This window comes from Platichthys flesus, chromosome 15 (assembly GCF_949316205.1).
Source record: "Platichthys flesus chromosome 15, fPlaFle2.1, whole genome shotgun sequence".
In the NCBI taxonomy this organism is placed as follows: Eukaryota; Metazoa; Chordata; class Actinopteri; order Pleuronectiformes; family Pleuronectidae; genus Platichthys; species Platichthys flesus.
Window position 1 is genome coordinate 7,000,063 of NC_084959.1, and position 16,229 is coordinate 7,016,291.

General features: G+C 39.8%; 1 protein-coding gene across 1 annotated transcript in view; it reads right to left on the bottom strand.

Annotated features, from left to right (window-relative positions):
* Window positions 1–682: 682 nt before the first annotated feature.
* The window catches only part of LOC133970181 (gamma-aminobutyric acid receptor subunit beta-2-like), a 54,769-nt gene continuing 39,222 nt past the window's right edge, over window positions 683–16,229 (bottom strand). The window contains exons 6-10 of the mRNA XM_062407050.1: window positions 11,010–11,147; window positions 8,323–8,475; window positions 6,206–6,450; window positions 5,426–5,566; window positions 683–5,157 (exon numbers count right to left, since the gene is read on the bottom strand). Of these exons, the coding sequence (XP_062263034.1) occupies window positions 4,810–5,157; window positions 5,426–5,566; window positions 6,206–6,450; window positions 8,323–8,475; window positions 11,010–11,147 (1,025 nt within the window). The 3' untranslated portion in view covers window positions 683–4,809. The remainder of the gene's footprint in view (window positions 5,158–5,425; window positions 5,567–6,205; window positions 6,451–8,322; window positions 8,476–11,009; window positions 11,148–16,229) is intronic.

The window sequence follows — 16,229 nt, forward strand, 5'->3', positions numbered from 1 at the left end:
CATAACTAGGAGGTTACCATGGCCACCTACAGTTTCAGAATGACTAATATCGGTGAGAAAATGTTATCTGTAAAGTTTGGAGCTGTCTTTTTTTGGCCTACTGGTGCATGGCTCTGCAAAGTTACACTTCTGACATATTTTGTGAGTTTTAATACTTTGGCAACTATATGGTTTCCTCTAATTTGCAGAAGTAATTTGGTGGTGGCAGACGGAGCCCAGGATGGATTGTGTTAACTGTTTTAATAAATGCACATGCTCGTCTGTGATAACTTGATTAAACAGGATTTTGTTCTGAAAATGTATTTAAATGAGGCTGCACTTATGCTTGGGCCTGTTTCTAATTTGACTACAATATTCACCAGAAAAAAGTAAAAGTGAAAGTCATGAAGTTTTGGTATGTAAATAGGCTACTTAAAAAAAGGGTGTGAAGTAATGAAACTATCACAAAGTACTACGAGAGCTTAATCAAACGTGGTAATTTAAGCATATTCATAGATACAACGATCATATTCCCAAACTGGGATTTGAACCCAGGCAACAACCAGGAATCCAAAGCACATTGCATTTTAACGATAACCCATAACAAATCAAATTGTAAAACTTGGAAACAGGATTCATGTTATTCTTCTTTTCTTCAAATTAGGTCCAAATAAACACACAGATTTAGAACTGTATACAATATTTATTGACAATGATTTAATTTTCATAGTTTTCATAGTAAAGATGGACACTGACTTTTACATGGTTTATCTTTAAGAAGGGTACAGCTCAGGGGTTTCTAGGAATGCTAGGAATGATCTTGTGAGTGGCACATACAAGGACTTGTTCAAGGTGGAGGGTGTTGGGGGGGGGGGGGGTAAGAAGGATTGATGCTGCTTGGCGTGAAGTCCAGGGCAGCAGGAGGCTAAGGCTTCTTCAGTGAGTGTGTGCAAACATACTCTGTCACCAACATGTGTCATTATTCGGCTTTTTAGGAAGTCAGTCTGTCCTTGCTCTCCAGAGGAAACTACCGTCTGATGACAACCTTGCATTTCCCAAAAACCGAACCTTTTCCGAGAGTTAGGGGAAAAAAAGCCATTTTCAAACCATTTACAACTGTGTACAAGGGACTATGAAAGGATTTCAGAAACGTAAATGTCAGTAAGTCTGCAGAATCCCCTGTGGACAATGTAATCATTCTGTATAGTATAAATGTGAAAATTGCCAAAATTGGATTTACAAGGTTTGCCAAACAACAGTGTGCGCAGTGTATTTTTTTTTTCTTTTTTTTACACAGGAGTATAGAAGTATAAAAATACAGTATATGAAACAAAAAAAGCGCTGTGAAGTACAAACACATATTCAAAGTGTACTTATGAGGCAGACCTTTCTTTCCTGTTGCCGGTGTGCTTTGGAAAAACTCTCGGGCCAACATACACACGCTCACACTCAGACCACGTCATATCACGTACAGTAGTATTCTGAAAATTTGTAAATATATGTATATCGGGTAGTTTGAAACTTGTCTATGGCTAAGGTGGATTTTGTACCTTAATAACTTTTAGATTCTGCCTATGCTCGAGAAGACACTATTTGTGCTGTAAACGCACTGTATATGGTTCTGTGGGATTTGTTATAAACAGAAAAAGCAAATGAAATACAGAGAAAACTTGTGAAACAAGTTCACTAGGTACTTTTCTTCAGGTACAATTCTTGGGTTTTAAGTTGTGGTTTGTGGTTGTTGTGTTGTTTGTAGTGTGAACTGTGCTGACCTGAGATGGTTGAACTTCGGGCAGATACAAAGGCATCACTCGCCTCTTTATCGCTGGACCCTTTGTGTGTGCATGTGTGTGTGTGTGTGTGTGCGTGCGTATGTGTGTGTGAAAAGGTGCTATACATTGAGCTGTATTTAGAAGATCATTGGTACAAGATTGTTATAGTTCTGCTGACACATTACAGCAAGTAGAAGCTGCAAAAGAATATCAACTACATTCATGAATACATGTTTACATTTTGGCGAAACCAAAGAAATTTGCTTTGACAAACAAAACCAAAGAAAACCCCAAAAAAGAAAACGTGATCGAGTGACACTAAAATAAACCATTTACATTGTTTCACATCACCCTTTGCATTCTCTTTACATTACAGTATAAATGATATTGAAAATGTCCTTTTGTCTTTTCCATAGAAAGTTTACAAGGTATGTACAATAATAATAAGCTCTAATTGATGATTAATAAATATTCTATCTGGTATATACACACTTATTTTGGGATAAGAATCATAATTTATGTTCATCAGCTCATCTATAGAAAAATTTACAATGGCAATCATCGAATTCATATTATAATTCAGATCACCGATATCTCCGCACACACAGGTATTTATTAATTTACTTACAAAATCAACATTTGAGAAGAAAGTAAATTAAAAAGTAGAATCATTTTCTTAACTTAATCACCAGAAATATCAAACAAACAGCAGGGAAATAAAACATAACAATTTTTTAATGTGCAATTTTCAATACCTAGCTTTAAGTGTGAAGATGGTTAATTCTGCTGATCAACACGGGTGAAAGGCGACATTTCAAACGGGACTTGAATGTTTTGTATGTTTTGCACATTGATCATTTTTTGGGCAGGGAACATTAATCAATGTGTTATTTTGGAAATAGTTGTAACTATTGCATAAATACTTAAAAAAATTATATATATATTTATATATATATTATCAATATTTGCAGTTCCAATCAAACATACTTGTTATACTACTGATATTAAATATGTATGACTACTTAGTAAAGGTGAATTGAACCGAAAAGCACAAATGAAAGGAAACAATTCTGTGAAAAAAGTGATCTAAAATAGATAATCTATTACTGTACAGAGCATGCAGTGGCACATAAATGATAGTGGCTACATCTTAAGTTAATAATTTGGATATTAATGTTTAAATGGTCCCTCACACCTCAACAATCCAACAATTGGTATATCAGGACGAATGATCCCTTTGTGTTACATTTTTGTTGTTTACAAATGAGACAAAACATTAAATGTACGTAATATACTATTTGTAGTTGCCTTCTCTACCTTTCCACATCTGTAACAAAGCCCATGTTGGCACAACCTCTTTACATTTACCCCTTTGATAAATGATTGAGGGTGAATACAGAGAAGAGGTTTCATTCAAAAAAGACAGTATTTGTGGGGGGAAGGATGTGACTACCTTCTGTGTTTCAGCCCTAGATGTATTTTTAGATTTTAACCTTGTAACTTATCCGCGGAGTCTTAACTGATCATAGTCGTATCAATGAAGTTGCTTTCAAGACAGCCGCGACAAGATAATAGAAGTGGAGAAGAGAAGGTATCAGTAGAACTACGGTACAGCCTCTATGGCTTCCTACGACTTGTGTGCAAAATCCTTTGTAAAGACAGTCAGAAGCACAGTGTCATTAGTGAATCATCTGCAATTATAATCTGTAAATTCATATTGGGATTCACGGCTATGTCCTTTATGATCATCAAACATTTTTGTAAATCTGTAAACAATACATGACTAAAGGTTTTAAAACGTGTCATTACAAGAGATTCAGACAGAGTATCAACTTAAGAAACAAATATTAAAAAAGAGAAATCAGTGTAAAAAAAAAATTCCAACAAAATGACATTGTCATCACCTGATAGTTGATGTTTTTTGTGCTTTTTGTGCGATCTCTCTGTTCTGTGGACCTGTCGAGTCATTAGCGCGTCACCGTCTGTGTTCTTCTGGAACCATGGAAGAATTATGTTAACTAATAAAGTGTCTTTCCAGCCATTGTAAAGTATCTACGTTGGTCATATTTTCCCTAAAATAAATGCTATATATTGAGTGATGTTTACATTTAGAGTAACTCAAAGACTAAACCACTTGCTTCAGACACAGTTGCTCCCAAAGACATTCCATGGAAATGCACTCTGGGATAAATTCCACTGTTGATAATTATAATAATATTTAAGAAAATCCAAATATCTTAAAGAAAAGAATATTGTAAATATTTGTAACAGCTCCTCTTTCAACATCTTGAACCCAGAACCCAGGAATAACAATCTGGATTTGGCTGTATGAGTTCCATGCGTCTTCTTGGACCTTCAGCAGGCTCGTTGAGTGCAATCTGAATTAAGACCTGGACTTTTTGGAATTTTTCAGTTTAGTTAATTTTAGTTAGTTTTGATTTGATGGTTTATGAACTTAAAAATGCTTAGAAATCTTTGTTTTTTAATTGTACTTCGGAAATGTTAAAGAACAAAAAAGGTTGATTTTGTAAATTGTGAACTTGAGGACCTTGAGGATATCGGGTTTGAATTCTAGCAACTATACATTTTGTTTTCTTGACATTATTAATCTTAGAAAATGATCATCAGCACTTTTAAGTAGTTCCTAATGAAACTGTCATTTAAAAGTAACACGTCAACTTGTATATTTTTTCAACTAACTACAGTATTTTGGCAAAGAATTGGGTAGTTTGAAAATCCTAAGTAATAAAAAACATAAAAAAAATAGCAAACAAACGTTTAAAAAAATGCCAGGATACACTATACACAAAATATGTAAAATTTTTAAATAATTAGTCAGGAACAGGCACCTTATAAGTTTGTAATCTCTCTTCTATAAGGTTTTCACGTGTAAGTCAGCAGATGCCGAACTCCGAGTTACGATGGACCCAGTCCTGAATGTACAGAAGTAATTCAGTTCAGTGTTACACATAAAAATCACACAAACCAGACACAAACAAGAAATGAGCAACATGTTTTGCTGTGTGTTCTTGCCCTCGCCGATGATCTCTCCTCTTTCTTAATTGACGTAGTAAAGCCAATAGACAATGTTGAAGAAGGAAAAGACAGTTGGAAAGATGATCCTCGACCATTTGTCGATAGAGTTTACGTCTGTCAAGTCTGGAATGTTGATCTTGAGCTGTGAGGCGCGCCTCCGTAGTCGGCTCTTCTTCTGAGTCATGTGGCGCTCCAGGGTATTGCGGCCAAAATTGTGCCTGGCCAGCCCTGCTTTGCGGTACTGTAAAGTTGAGCTGTCGTACGTCAGCATGGTATTCCGTGGATCGTTGAGGCCGAGAGCCAGCTCTGAAACGCCCATGTCGTTCTTGATGTCCAAGGTTCCCAGAAGGATGTTTTCATGTGAGTCCATCTGTTTAAGAAAACAAAATAAACAGTACAGAATCAATATATGAGTTCTAGAATCTAGTGCCTTTGTGTCTTCGGCTTATTGTCTTGGTTTTACACCTCGAGCACAAGTGGAAAACTGTGCTTAGGAGTTATGTTATAAAAAAAAACACAACTCCATCACTAAGAAATGCTATTGCTGTTGTGTCTGGTAGAATTCAAATGAGAGAAGTGTGTGAAGTACCAGAATACTGCGGTAAATTGAGTATTTAATAATTAGGTTTCTACCATACCTTATTCCTCTGATCCCCCAGTCCCATTGCTGCGTCATCTACAAAGATGGGCTCCCACATTGAGTCATGACCATCGAGTTCCCTCTGTTTCATTCTTGCGTAGAGGGTATCGTCTCGGCCAACCACGTTCCCCACCAGCCACTGCAAGCCAGCAAGCACAATTGGCCACGGTTACTTGAGCAAATCGAGCATCATGGCAAGAGGCACGTTTGTTTCAGTTGGAAATAATGTGAATTTCTTGAGGCCTTGTGTGCACATGTAACAGCTAAAACTTGTGCTCACGAACTTTGCCATTTTTTTACAACTGCTCTTGAATAATGCAATCCTCTATCAGTGCATTGAAATGTCTGTGTTTCACTTGATGACACAGGCTATTAATGCGCCCACAGTTTTTCCCCCCAGTTTAGTCAGTTTTTTGTATTCAAGGGATATCAGCACGTCCATATGCACTTGTGTTATGATGGGGCATTCTGCATCTCTTCTAAGAAGCAATCAGTTCATTTCAGCTGGGAGTAGAAAACGGGGAAAGCTTATTAGCCTGGCTTTGCTTGGCACAGAGGGCAGGAAACATTAGGTCAACCCTCCGTTTGGATTTGGTGACATTTCTTTTTCTTTGCTAATAACTATTCCGAGCTCCGTGCATGGCTTCATGAATAATTAAATTAAATTGTCCCCGCTAACTATTAAAAACATTTGACACTCTGAATCTAGAAATTAACGGAAAGTTTGAGAATACTAGAGCTCATCCAGCGCACGTCTTTGAGAGAAAAATCCTGTTACCCTGTTCGGATCCATCCTCATCTTTTCGTTGTTGGCTATGGTCAACTTCTCCGCCGCCCTCTTCTGTCGCTGAGGCCCCCGTCCAAAGAAGATGTAGTTCACCAGCGCGTACTCCAGCAGGGCCATGAAGACGAAGACGAAGCAGCCCATGAGGTACATGTCTATGGCCTTCACGTAGGGGATTTTGGGCAGGGTCTCTCTCAGATGGGTGTTAATGGTAGTCATGGTGAGCACAGTGGTAATACCTGAGAGTGAAAGACCGCAGTCATTACTTTACTGACACATTGGTATCAAATTAAATCCAGAGCATTAATCATATCAAACCCCGTGCTGGACTCTGCTGACTGATTTCATGACAGTTTTGATCCTGCAATATATCTTCAACCTATCAGCTTGACTCTGTGCTTGATTAAACCCTGTCAGGACCAATCAAACCGAGGGTCTCACCCCCCATTGCTTCAGACCAGGCACTGGTAGATAAGCTAAAAAAGAGGTGCACCTAAAACGGTGAAAGCAATTTCAAATTCAAATGTCAACCTTGGTCGTGTTCATTAGTGGAGAACTCCGACTGAGAAGAGTTGTCGAGAATTTTTCAAAAGCCTCACCAGGCAAGCTGGGGGGTTAGTAACTGTCAGACTGACTTGGCACATCAATGTGTTCGAGATTGTGCTTTTAATGAGTGAAACCCTAACGTGTACTAATATTGATTTAAATTTCATATTTCTGCTGTATTTAGCAAAGCCCTGGCTCGTGGATGAACTGTGTTTACAACAGTGTGTGTGTCTATTGTATAATCTATACGTCTGAATTATAATTGGCATTAGGAGGCAGATTTTAATGCTTAAATAAATGTGATTTTCCGTACATGATTAAATAATGGGTTTATTTTTTTCAGCTCATGAATCCTCCCACATGCACTTGTTTGTTTCTCCTTTGAACGCACACACACACACACACACACACACACACACACACACACACACACACACACACACACACACACAGCGCAATTATTTAAGAACATTTCCACGAGGGTCTAAGTAAACAATTACTAAATTATTATACAGCTGTCTCCCAGCTGTCAGGTGACCACCGCTCAAAATAGGATTCAGGCAATTCTCCCAAGCTGTTGCTGCAAGAGCTTAGCAATAACAACAAAGGATTTCTGCAGCGCCGTGGCCGTGGCTGCAGCTATTACAGGTCCACTTTAATGCCCGAAACCAGGTCAGAGGAAAGTGGTTCCTGAATCTGGCGAAGATTGGGGTGTGACCACGTGTTTGCCAACACGGCTGCCCGTTCTCCATTATGGAGCGTTACCTTCTTTTCTTCTTTTTTTTCATTAAATCCCATGCACGCCTTCCCCCTGGACCACTAAATGCAGCTCAGTCGTCAATCAGTGAAATTGCCTTGTCGACAAAAGCAAGGGCCGGGTAGAATGATGGGCGGAGCTGGTTGGATGGAATTTGGTGAGGAGAAGACAGGGAGCTTCAGATAAACGTGGGTTAAGTCAGGAGCTCGATACAAACCTCAAAGCCATGAGAGGGTTTACATAATTGAGGATGACGGGTGGGAGAACTGTGACTTTCAGAAAGGCACAGAGGCTATCAACTCAGAGTGGAAACAAATGAAGTTGGTCATCCATCTTAATATGACAGCGGGAAATGTATTAGTCCAAGAAGCAACAGCTCTTGATTTGGGTGGATATATGAACGTGTTAACGCCCCAAGTTCTTGCTAAAGAAGTAAAATAGTTGTGGATTGCTGCGGTTCTTTTTCAAGGAACTGAATAAGTGTAAAAAAATTAATTGATGAATGAGAAAAGTCCAGAATGAATGAAATTGAAAAAGGAAAATCGTTTAGTCATGTCCTTCAAAGGCCTGACGCATGAATCTGTGGCGAGACAAAAGGTTTTAGCTGTTGATAGAAATTCTTTTAGAGGAGGATCAAGCAGGTATATTTTCCTTTTTCCTTCTTTGTGTTGCATATTTTCATCCAAGGTTTCTTCAACACATGTCTTACCTCCCAAATGAAATATTAATAGGAGAAATTGGTGAAAAAAATATATCTATATATCCAATGGACTTCCCCGGTCTGTGCATTTCAGTGAGCGGGCCTCACCTAGAGCCACCCTGGCAGCAGAGGCATCATAGTTGATCCAGAAGGAGACCCAGGAGAGGATGGTGATCAGGATAGAGGGCATGTATGTCTGCAGGATGAAGTAGCCAATGTTTCTCTTCAGCTTGAAACTCAAGGACAAACGAGGGTAGGCACCTGCAGAGAGAGGACGGGCGAGGACACATAGAGAGAGAAAGTGGAGGCGGTGTTAGGGGATATATTTTCACAGTATTTGCCACAGATGCTATCGTCTCCGGGACTGAATGTTTTCTGATTGTGTTATTTTAGAGAGACGGTGTGTATTTTGGGAAAATCTAGTTATCCAAGCAAACTACAAAAAAAAAAAAATGTGTCAGAGAATTGCTGATGGCTTCTGGCCACTGTGGTAAATTCAGACTTGTTTGTTTTGATGATTACCAGCAACAAAAGTGTTTTGTAGGAAAATATTGAAAAATCCCTCTTTCCTGAGGACTATTGTCACACGGCTTTTTCAAATGAAAATGAATGACCACACAAAAACCAGGTGATTGACTATAAACATTGTCTTTAGTGAGATTTATAATAAGTGTTTGACGTCCTAAATGTAGATTCCTATACTTTAAATGATAATAACGTAAAAAAAGAGAGAAGCTCTGGCTCACTTTGAGTATAATCCCTTATTCATGGGTTGTCTATTACAGAAGTTCTCAGTAAAAACCCATATTTGATGTCTCCACTGAACTGAAGCATCAGCACTCGTCAGAATTACCTGTTCTCCCCTGCCTGTGTTTATGCTCAATATTTGAGGTTTGATGTTTGTCTGTTGAGAGTTCTTCTTTTTTTTGTGCTTATCTCTGCTGTATTTGAAATAAGCCCACAACAGGGTGAAGGGAAAACTGTATCAGCACACACATTCCTCTCCTCTGGGAATTGGGCTACGTTTCTGTTTGAGTTGCTCAACCAAATTACCACTGGATGGGGGGGGGGGCATGCACCACAAGAAGAGCTGAAACACACATACAGTGCAACATACTGGAGAACATGACAGAACCAAGTGTTTTCTATCTGAGTATCTTCAGGCGAACCAAGGGTAATTAGCTGCCACCTACTGTTATAGCTTGGGAGAAGCAGGTAAACACAAATGTTGAAGGTCATTCCGTGAATTAAATTAAATGGTCAATTTTAGGCTTAAAATCTGGTTTTCCTGAGGGGCTTAACACTCGACCCTGGGGCCTGGATCATCTGGCAACATCAGCCACTCCCCTCCGGGCGGACCGGTGTAAGGCCGCTGTGAGTCGAGGGGAGCCATGGGAGCGTGTGTGGCAGGAGAATCTGAGATCGTTGTGGACATAAGGGAGATGAGGGATCCACTAGTGGAACTATAAGAGTAGAATCACATATATGAAGCATGCTTTGCCTGGGCAGCAGCCAAGCAGACAAATCCATTAAGCAGCTTAATCCTTTCTGCAGAGCTCTATTCGGTGGATTGTATCCCTTAACTGAGAGTAAACCAGCTGGTTTTCAGTTCAAGTGTAACTCATACAATAATATGATTTATAAAATGGGAAACTTGAAAGTACAGATAAATTCAAGAGGAATATAGGGTTATAGAAATCTTAAAAGATTGTTGGAAAGGGAGAACCAATGTGAATGGATTAATTGAGAATGATATAAATGGAATATATTTCAGGCTACCACTTCCTGAGATGGTTGGTGAATATTTATTATTCATAAGGGCAACAATGACATTGCTTATCCTTGGAATGAAACACGCCACTTATGACACTTAAATTGGATAAATGCTCCAGCTCTTGTGCTGATGTCGGCATTTCTGCGTGACCTCCGGGTTGGTTTCACCATATCTCAACAGGCAGTGAGTTAAAAAGGAATCCCCCCCGTCTCCCATATTGCTGCATTAGGTAATAACATGGGGAACACTGCAGGGACACATTTGGGATGACTTACCTGCATGCTAAGCAATGGCACACGTTGTACCATTAAATGTTGTATGTTTTTAATAAGATTGCGTTGAGTGTGTGTCCCCTGAAGAGAAAAACAGACTCTCGTAGCTGGAATCACTATGTTCCTATTGTGTTAATGTTTCATTTTTATTCAATACAGTCGCCTCCACAGAAAACTATTCAGCAGAACCTGTGTCCCACTTACAATTGCTTACTTGCATGACAAATGCAAGAATATGAAAATGCAAAAGGAATGAATATCTCTCTGCATCAGACAACATTGTGTTTTGTTTATTGCTGGTAAATAAGTCGTGGTGACTTCGGTCTCCCAGGTTATTGCTTCATTTTGAAGGTTGTTTATGTACGTTTGTATAATCACATAACATTTAGCTTTTCTGAAAATTAGCAGAGGCTGTTTTTCTTTGCAGTAAGTGTGATATGAATTGCAATTTATCATTTTTTTTCGCTTTACTTCTTTTCTTCCTTGACGGAATGTAATTATAATAAAATGCAATAACCCTAAGTAACACAATATATACATTATATAAATAATGCCAAAGTAAAATAAGGGCCCACTTAAATTGAATATACAAACGTCAAGATAATATTTGTAGTGATGATAACGCTAGGCGTCATTATATACATTTTACTGGTGTTGTGTTTTCAACCTGGTGCCTTTCGGTAACAAAAGCCACTTGTCTGTTATACGACTGGGTTGATTCATGCGTTTCAATCTGTTCAGGACGTTACCCGTGGAGAAGACGACGTTCTTGGAGATGAGGTTATGATCCACGATGGAGAACTGGGGAAGCTCAATCTTGTCCACCCCCGTTACGGCGTTGTGTCCTCCTCGCCAGTAGAACTCAATGTCATCTGTTGTGTAACCATCTGAGACAGAGAACGGCATTATTAATGGTCTGACTGGAGATGTTTATCACCACGTCCCATGTGGATCTCGCCCAGTTCAGTCCATTCATCACTTAGCGTGATTAGGTTTGCGTTTGTCATAATTTCACATTTTGACAACACAGCGTTCGGTCGTTGGTTCACTGATTGAAAATATGTGGTTAACAACAGCAAGGAGAGAATGACTATGATATACAGTTTCTATTTAAAGGTCCTGTTTATATTCATTAAGTTGAAATCATACTTCAACTACACTTTATTATTATTTCTGGTTAGTGCCAGATCAGTTTATACTTAAGTACTTACACATACATGTAAAACTGGACTAGACAGAATGAATAAAGGTCCGGACCAGAAACTAATTTCTCTGACACTGTCAAGTAGAAGCGATCTCATAATCATTCACTCGACATGGGTGCTTCAAAAACTTCTCATTTGTATTTTCTATCACCAAGTACCTGCATGACTTGTATCACCTGTTATCATTATTATTATTTCAGATTTGAAATGATCCACTTGTTTGCTCTCCACTCATATTGACCCCTTCATCATGGAATCGGAAACACTCGGGACAAATGGTGCATTTGAACCTTAATTCACAAGCACACACACACACACACACACACACACACACACACACACACACACACAACAGTGGGTGAGCAAGCCTTGTTCGAAGCCACAACCTTTCGATGGACCCTTAAGCAAGGCACACTGATGTCTGCCTACTGTACCCTGACAATGAGTGAATAATGGAAAAGCCTGTTAAAACCATAAATTATGAAATGCTGTTAAACATACATCCTTCCATACAGTAACCGGTGAAACCCTTTACATATATGACTGAATATATATATGAGCCAACTCTATTATGTTCATCCCATGAGCAACTAAATTATTAACCTCAGGCACAAGAATGATTAAAAAACCAGGCTTGGCCTCAATTTTCACCACTAGAACTCAATAAAAACTCTGCAAAGGGACAAGAAGCGAGTCCATTAATATTAATCTCAACCAAAGACCACGAAACTCGGCTCTTGCATAATCCACCGCCTACTGTCTGCCCGGGTGCAGTTGTCATGTCTGCTGACTTCAGGGCATGAAGGCCCTGGTCCCAGCGGCAGAGGAGGAGCGAGGAGACGGAGAGGGACGGGAAGCAGATGTGTTCGGGGACTTTTTCCAGAAGGGGGGCTCAGCATTTAAACCCTGTTACAATTACTATGAAAACAGAAATTTGAAAAAGGGATAATACAAAGAAAAGACAATTTTGAAGTTTGAGCATTGCACCTGGGTGCATGTGACTAATGGCTATTTAAGTTCAAGCTGCTTTTGGGTCTTGCTGCGCCAAACCAGACGTCATCATGCAAATCGATGAATCTTGTTTTTAAGACATTTACAGATTTACTTTTCCATACCCACTTTCTTTAGCGATACAAAACCTTTTACCCTGCAGTGCATCGTGGTTAGGAGGCTGTATCTTCTTTAAACATGGCAAGCTAGCATTGGTTTATTATCTCAGAGCTCTGACAGCTCGTCACGGCGGGTGAACTGTAGTGTGAACTCGCTCTTCTGTGAAGGAGGAGGGCCACGACTTGCAGTACTCCTCCCTGCCTCGGCACAAACAGCCGAATATCTAATCTCATAAAACTGATAAAAACGTCTAATCTCTCTCAAGGTACCTTTGTTGCAGGCTTTTTACAGTTTAAGGTAACAGCAGGAGACGGATTAAATGACATTTGTGATGTGTTTTTTTTCTTCACAACATGAAACTAAAGTAATCATCTGTGATGGTTGCAGTGGTTTTCGGACTGCATGTTCGCTGCAATGGGGATTTGCATGCATGTGTGTAGAAATGGCCCGAGCGGTTATTGTTATATCGTCTGATTGCACGCACGGAAGTTGACTTCTGTTTTCCCTTAGACTGCGTGACTGTTACTCTGTCAAATGGTGATGATGGGGAGGTTTAACAGCAAGGAAGTGAATTAACTCGTTTGTTTTGTATGAGTGTGTGTACAGTGTGTGTGTGGTGTGTGTGTGTGTGTGTGGGAAGGCGCTGATGATGGGGGATGAGGTATAAAAGCATGTTTGACAGAACAATTTAAAGGGAACTCCCACGCTCTTTCATTGATTAGTGCATAAAGTGTAGACCATTATATCACACCTCCTCTCTCCCCTCCTCTTCCTCCTCTGGTGCTCTGCTGCTGCGTCTTTTTCTCTACCTCTCTCCCACCACCACTTTCTTTCCCCCGTTTGATTACATCCCTCTCCTTCTCTCTTCTCGCTTGTTTCTCCACCATAACTATATATCTTTCACTCTTCCTCCCCCGGTTCCTTCTCCCTCTGTACTTCTTTCTCCTTAATTAATAGTTGTGTGACCTATTTAGTTGCTCTGAATTATTAAAGCAGACTCTTCTGTGGCAACACGCTCACACTCTGACATCTCATCTTCCTCTTAATGAAAGTGGAATCCAGTGTGTTCCGCATTGAAATGCACCAAAAAAAATGTGTCTCTTAAAGAATGAGTCAGGCGGTTAGCGTAGTCTTATATCATGATCATCCGCATCACCTTACAGAAGAGGCAATCAATTGAATTCCAAAATGTATTTTCCAAAGCCAATGAGTCAAAAAGGGGGAAATGGCAAAATGAGATTAATGTGTTTCAGCAAAAAGCCCAGCAGCTGCTTGTTGAACAAACTGCAGACGATGAAGTGCTTCTTTACCAAGTGTACGAGTGTAGGGAAATTCTATTAGTGGAGATGGGATGAGATAAAGGCCGGGTCAGGGGCAGACAGGAATAACTCAATTTAGGATACATCTCCTAAGTGATAAAACTGAATAACCTCCTCTACTGCAGGTTCAAATTTAAAAGTTAAAGCAATACATTCAGTCCCGGAAATCAGACCCAGAGTGGGAAAGCTCATTTTATTGGTTACCTTTCCTCTAATGCCTCCAGTGGAGAAAGAGTCAAAATTCTACACAGGATATATCAAAATGTAAGAGACTGCAATCACATTTACAACAATCATTCTCCTCAGAGGATGAATCATCATGACATACCCATGGAGACATCCATTTGATTTTATAGACCCTATTGGTCTTCAAAGTGAATTGGTCAATATAGAGCTTGGGTTGTTGTGGACACCTCAGCTGCTCCACAGGACGGCTCCATGCGAGGTAAATCCTATCAGCAGCAACCGCTAACACACGACACCATTGGTCAAAACCACTTGCAGTAAACCCAGTCAATATCAGTTATCTATAAGTTCTGTGAGGATACTTTTGTCCATCATTGTTTCTACATAATTGATTTTGCTTCACTGTGCTTTTGTTATGAGTGTATTACATCACGGTGTTTGGCAGAGATGGATCCTCCTGACAAACCCGTTCTACATGATATTAAGTGAAAGAGAGGACGAATTGGCAGCACATCGCAGACGTGAGAGTATTTTGATTAACTCCGAAATGATGGAATGAAAATAATTGAATTAGCCCCTTTGATACGCCGGTGGCACGAGATGCAAATTCTGGCATTTAACACAAAAAGAAAAGAAAGAAAAGAAAGAAAGAAAATCTATGAATGTGACAATATGTATTTTACGCTAACACAAAGGCTGCCGTCGTGGATTCCAGACTCTGGGAGTGCGAGCAGGCCAAAAATAAATGAAATTGTTCTTGATAGCATCAGAGGAGATAGCAATACAATACCAAAGCTATTTAACTGGGACTCTGGCATATCTCCCCGGCCAAATCTGACTCCAGGCCTTTTTTATCAGGCTTATGAAATAATGTCTCAGTTGATTTGTTTTAATGGGCAAAGAAGGAATTTGGAGGGAGATAAAACATTGGCTTTGATATTGCCCAGGCAAAACATAATCAGGGATTTCAACGTCTTTCTTTCTTACGCTTACTACCTGTAACGAAACTTTGAAAAATAAGGCTCAATGTTATAAACAATGTAGTGTAGTAAATATTTTAAAGGCCATGAAAACACTATAACGTATCTCAAGATCTTTTCTATCCAACTTTCTTTGCATCTCAAAAGAGAACCGATATATTTTCAAGGGAAACCATTTATGAATTTCATCCGAAAACTGCACACTCAAAAGATACCACAGCTCCCTGCTTTATTCACTATAAAGAGTCATATCTAGGTTTTCTTTACTGCTGCGCCAACTTTAGCTTAAAAGAACCCCCTGGGAATGCGTGTGAAAAATAAAACTTGTGATATACAAAACTCTATTTGTGTGTCTAATACACAGGTCAATCTTACCGGAAGGCACACAAAAATCCACTCACACCCACATCAAATCAACAACCCCCCCCCCCCCGAACAAGCGCCTGCTCCACTCTTAAATATGACTGTGATGAATTTTTGATTCCTTGCATTTCAAAGCGACTTTAATGTTATTCCCGGTGTCCAATTAAAAAAAAAAATGTCTTCAAACCTTTGGCGGTACACAGCGAGCCGCGGCTGCCTGGGCAGGGACGGAACATCTGAAGATAAAGATAAATAAATAAGCCGCGCGAGCCCGAGTGTGGAGACCGTTCACACCCCAGAGGAGGTGTGCAGTTTCTGAAAGTGGGCTGCGATGGGAAGAGATAGCGGGAGAGGGACGGAGAGCGGAAGTGGGCTCTGTCCATATGATGTGGATCGCTGGTGCAGAAAATATAGCCATTAGCGGGTAAAGGTGGCGTAATGGAATGATGGTTTCATGGTGAGTGCTGAGCCACTGTGTGAAATAACACTCCCCTGAATAAACATCGGTTTTGACGACCGCAGAGGATGTGAATATGAAAATCGATGGCTGCAGGTTTGTCCTAACTTGTGTTTCAGCTTCACTTAAACTCCCGGAATTCGGTGTCTCCAGAAGATCCACCTCAAGCCACACATACAATCGGGACAGAGAAGGTCTTGTGTAGTATTCACTATTCAACAGCTCAGTGACCCCTACTCCTGTTATGATTTATTGAAAAGATGCACAGCTGGTACTTATGCAGCCCTTGAATCAGCTTCCTGTGGAGGTGGAGCTACAGCACAGCGGTGTGTTTAATGTACATAGTAAA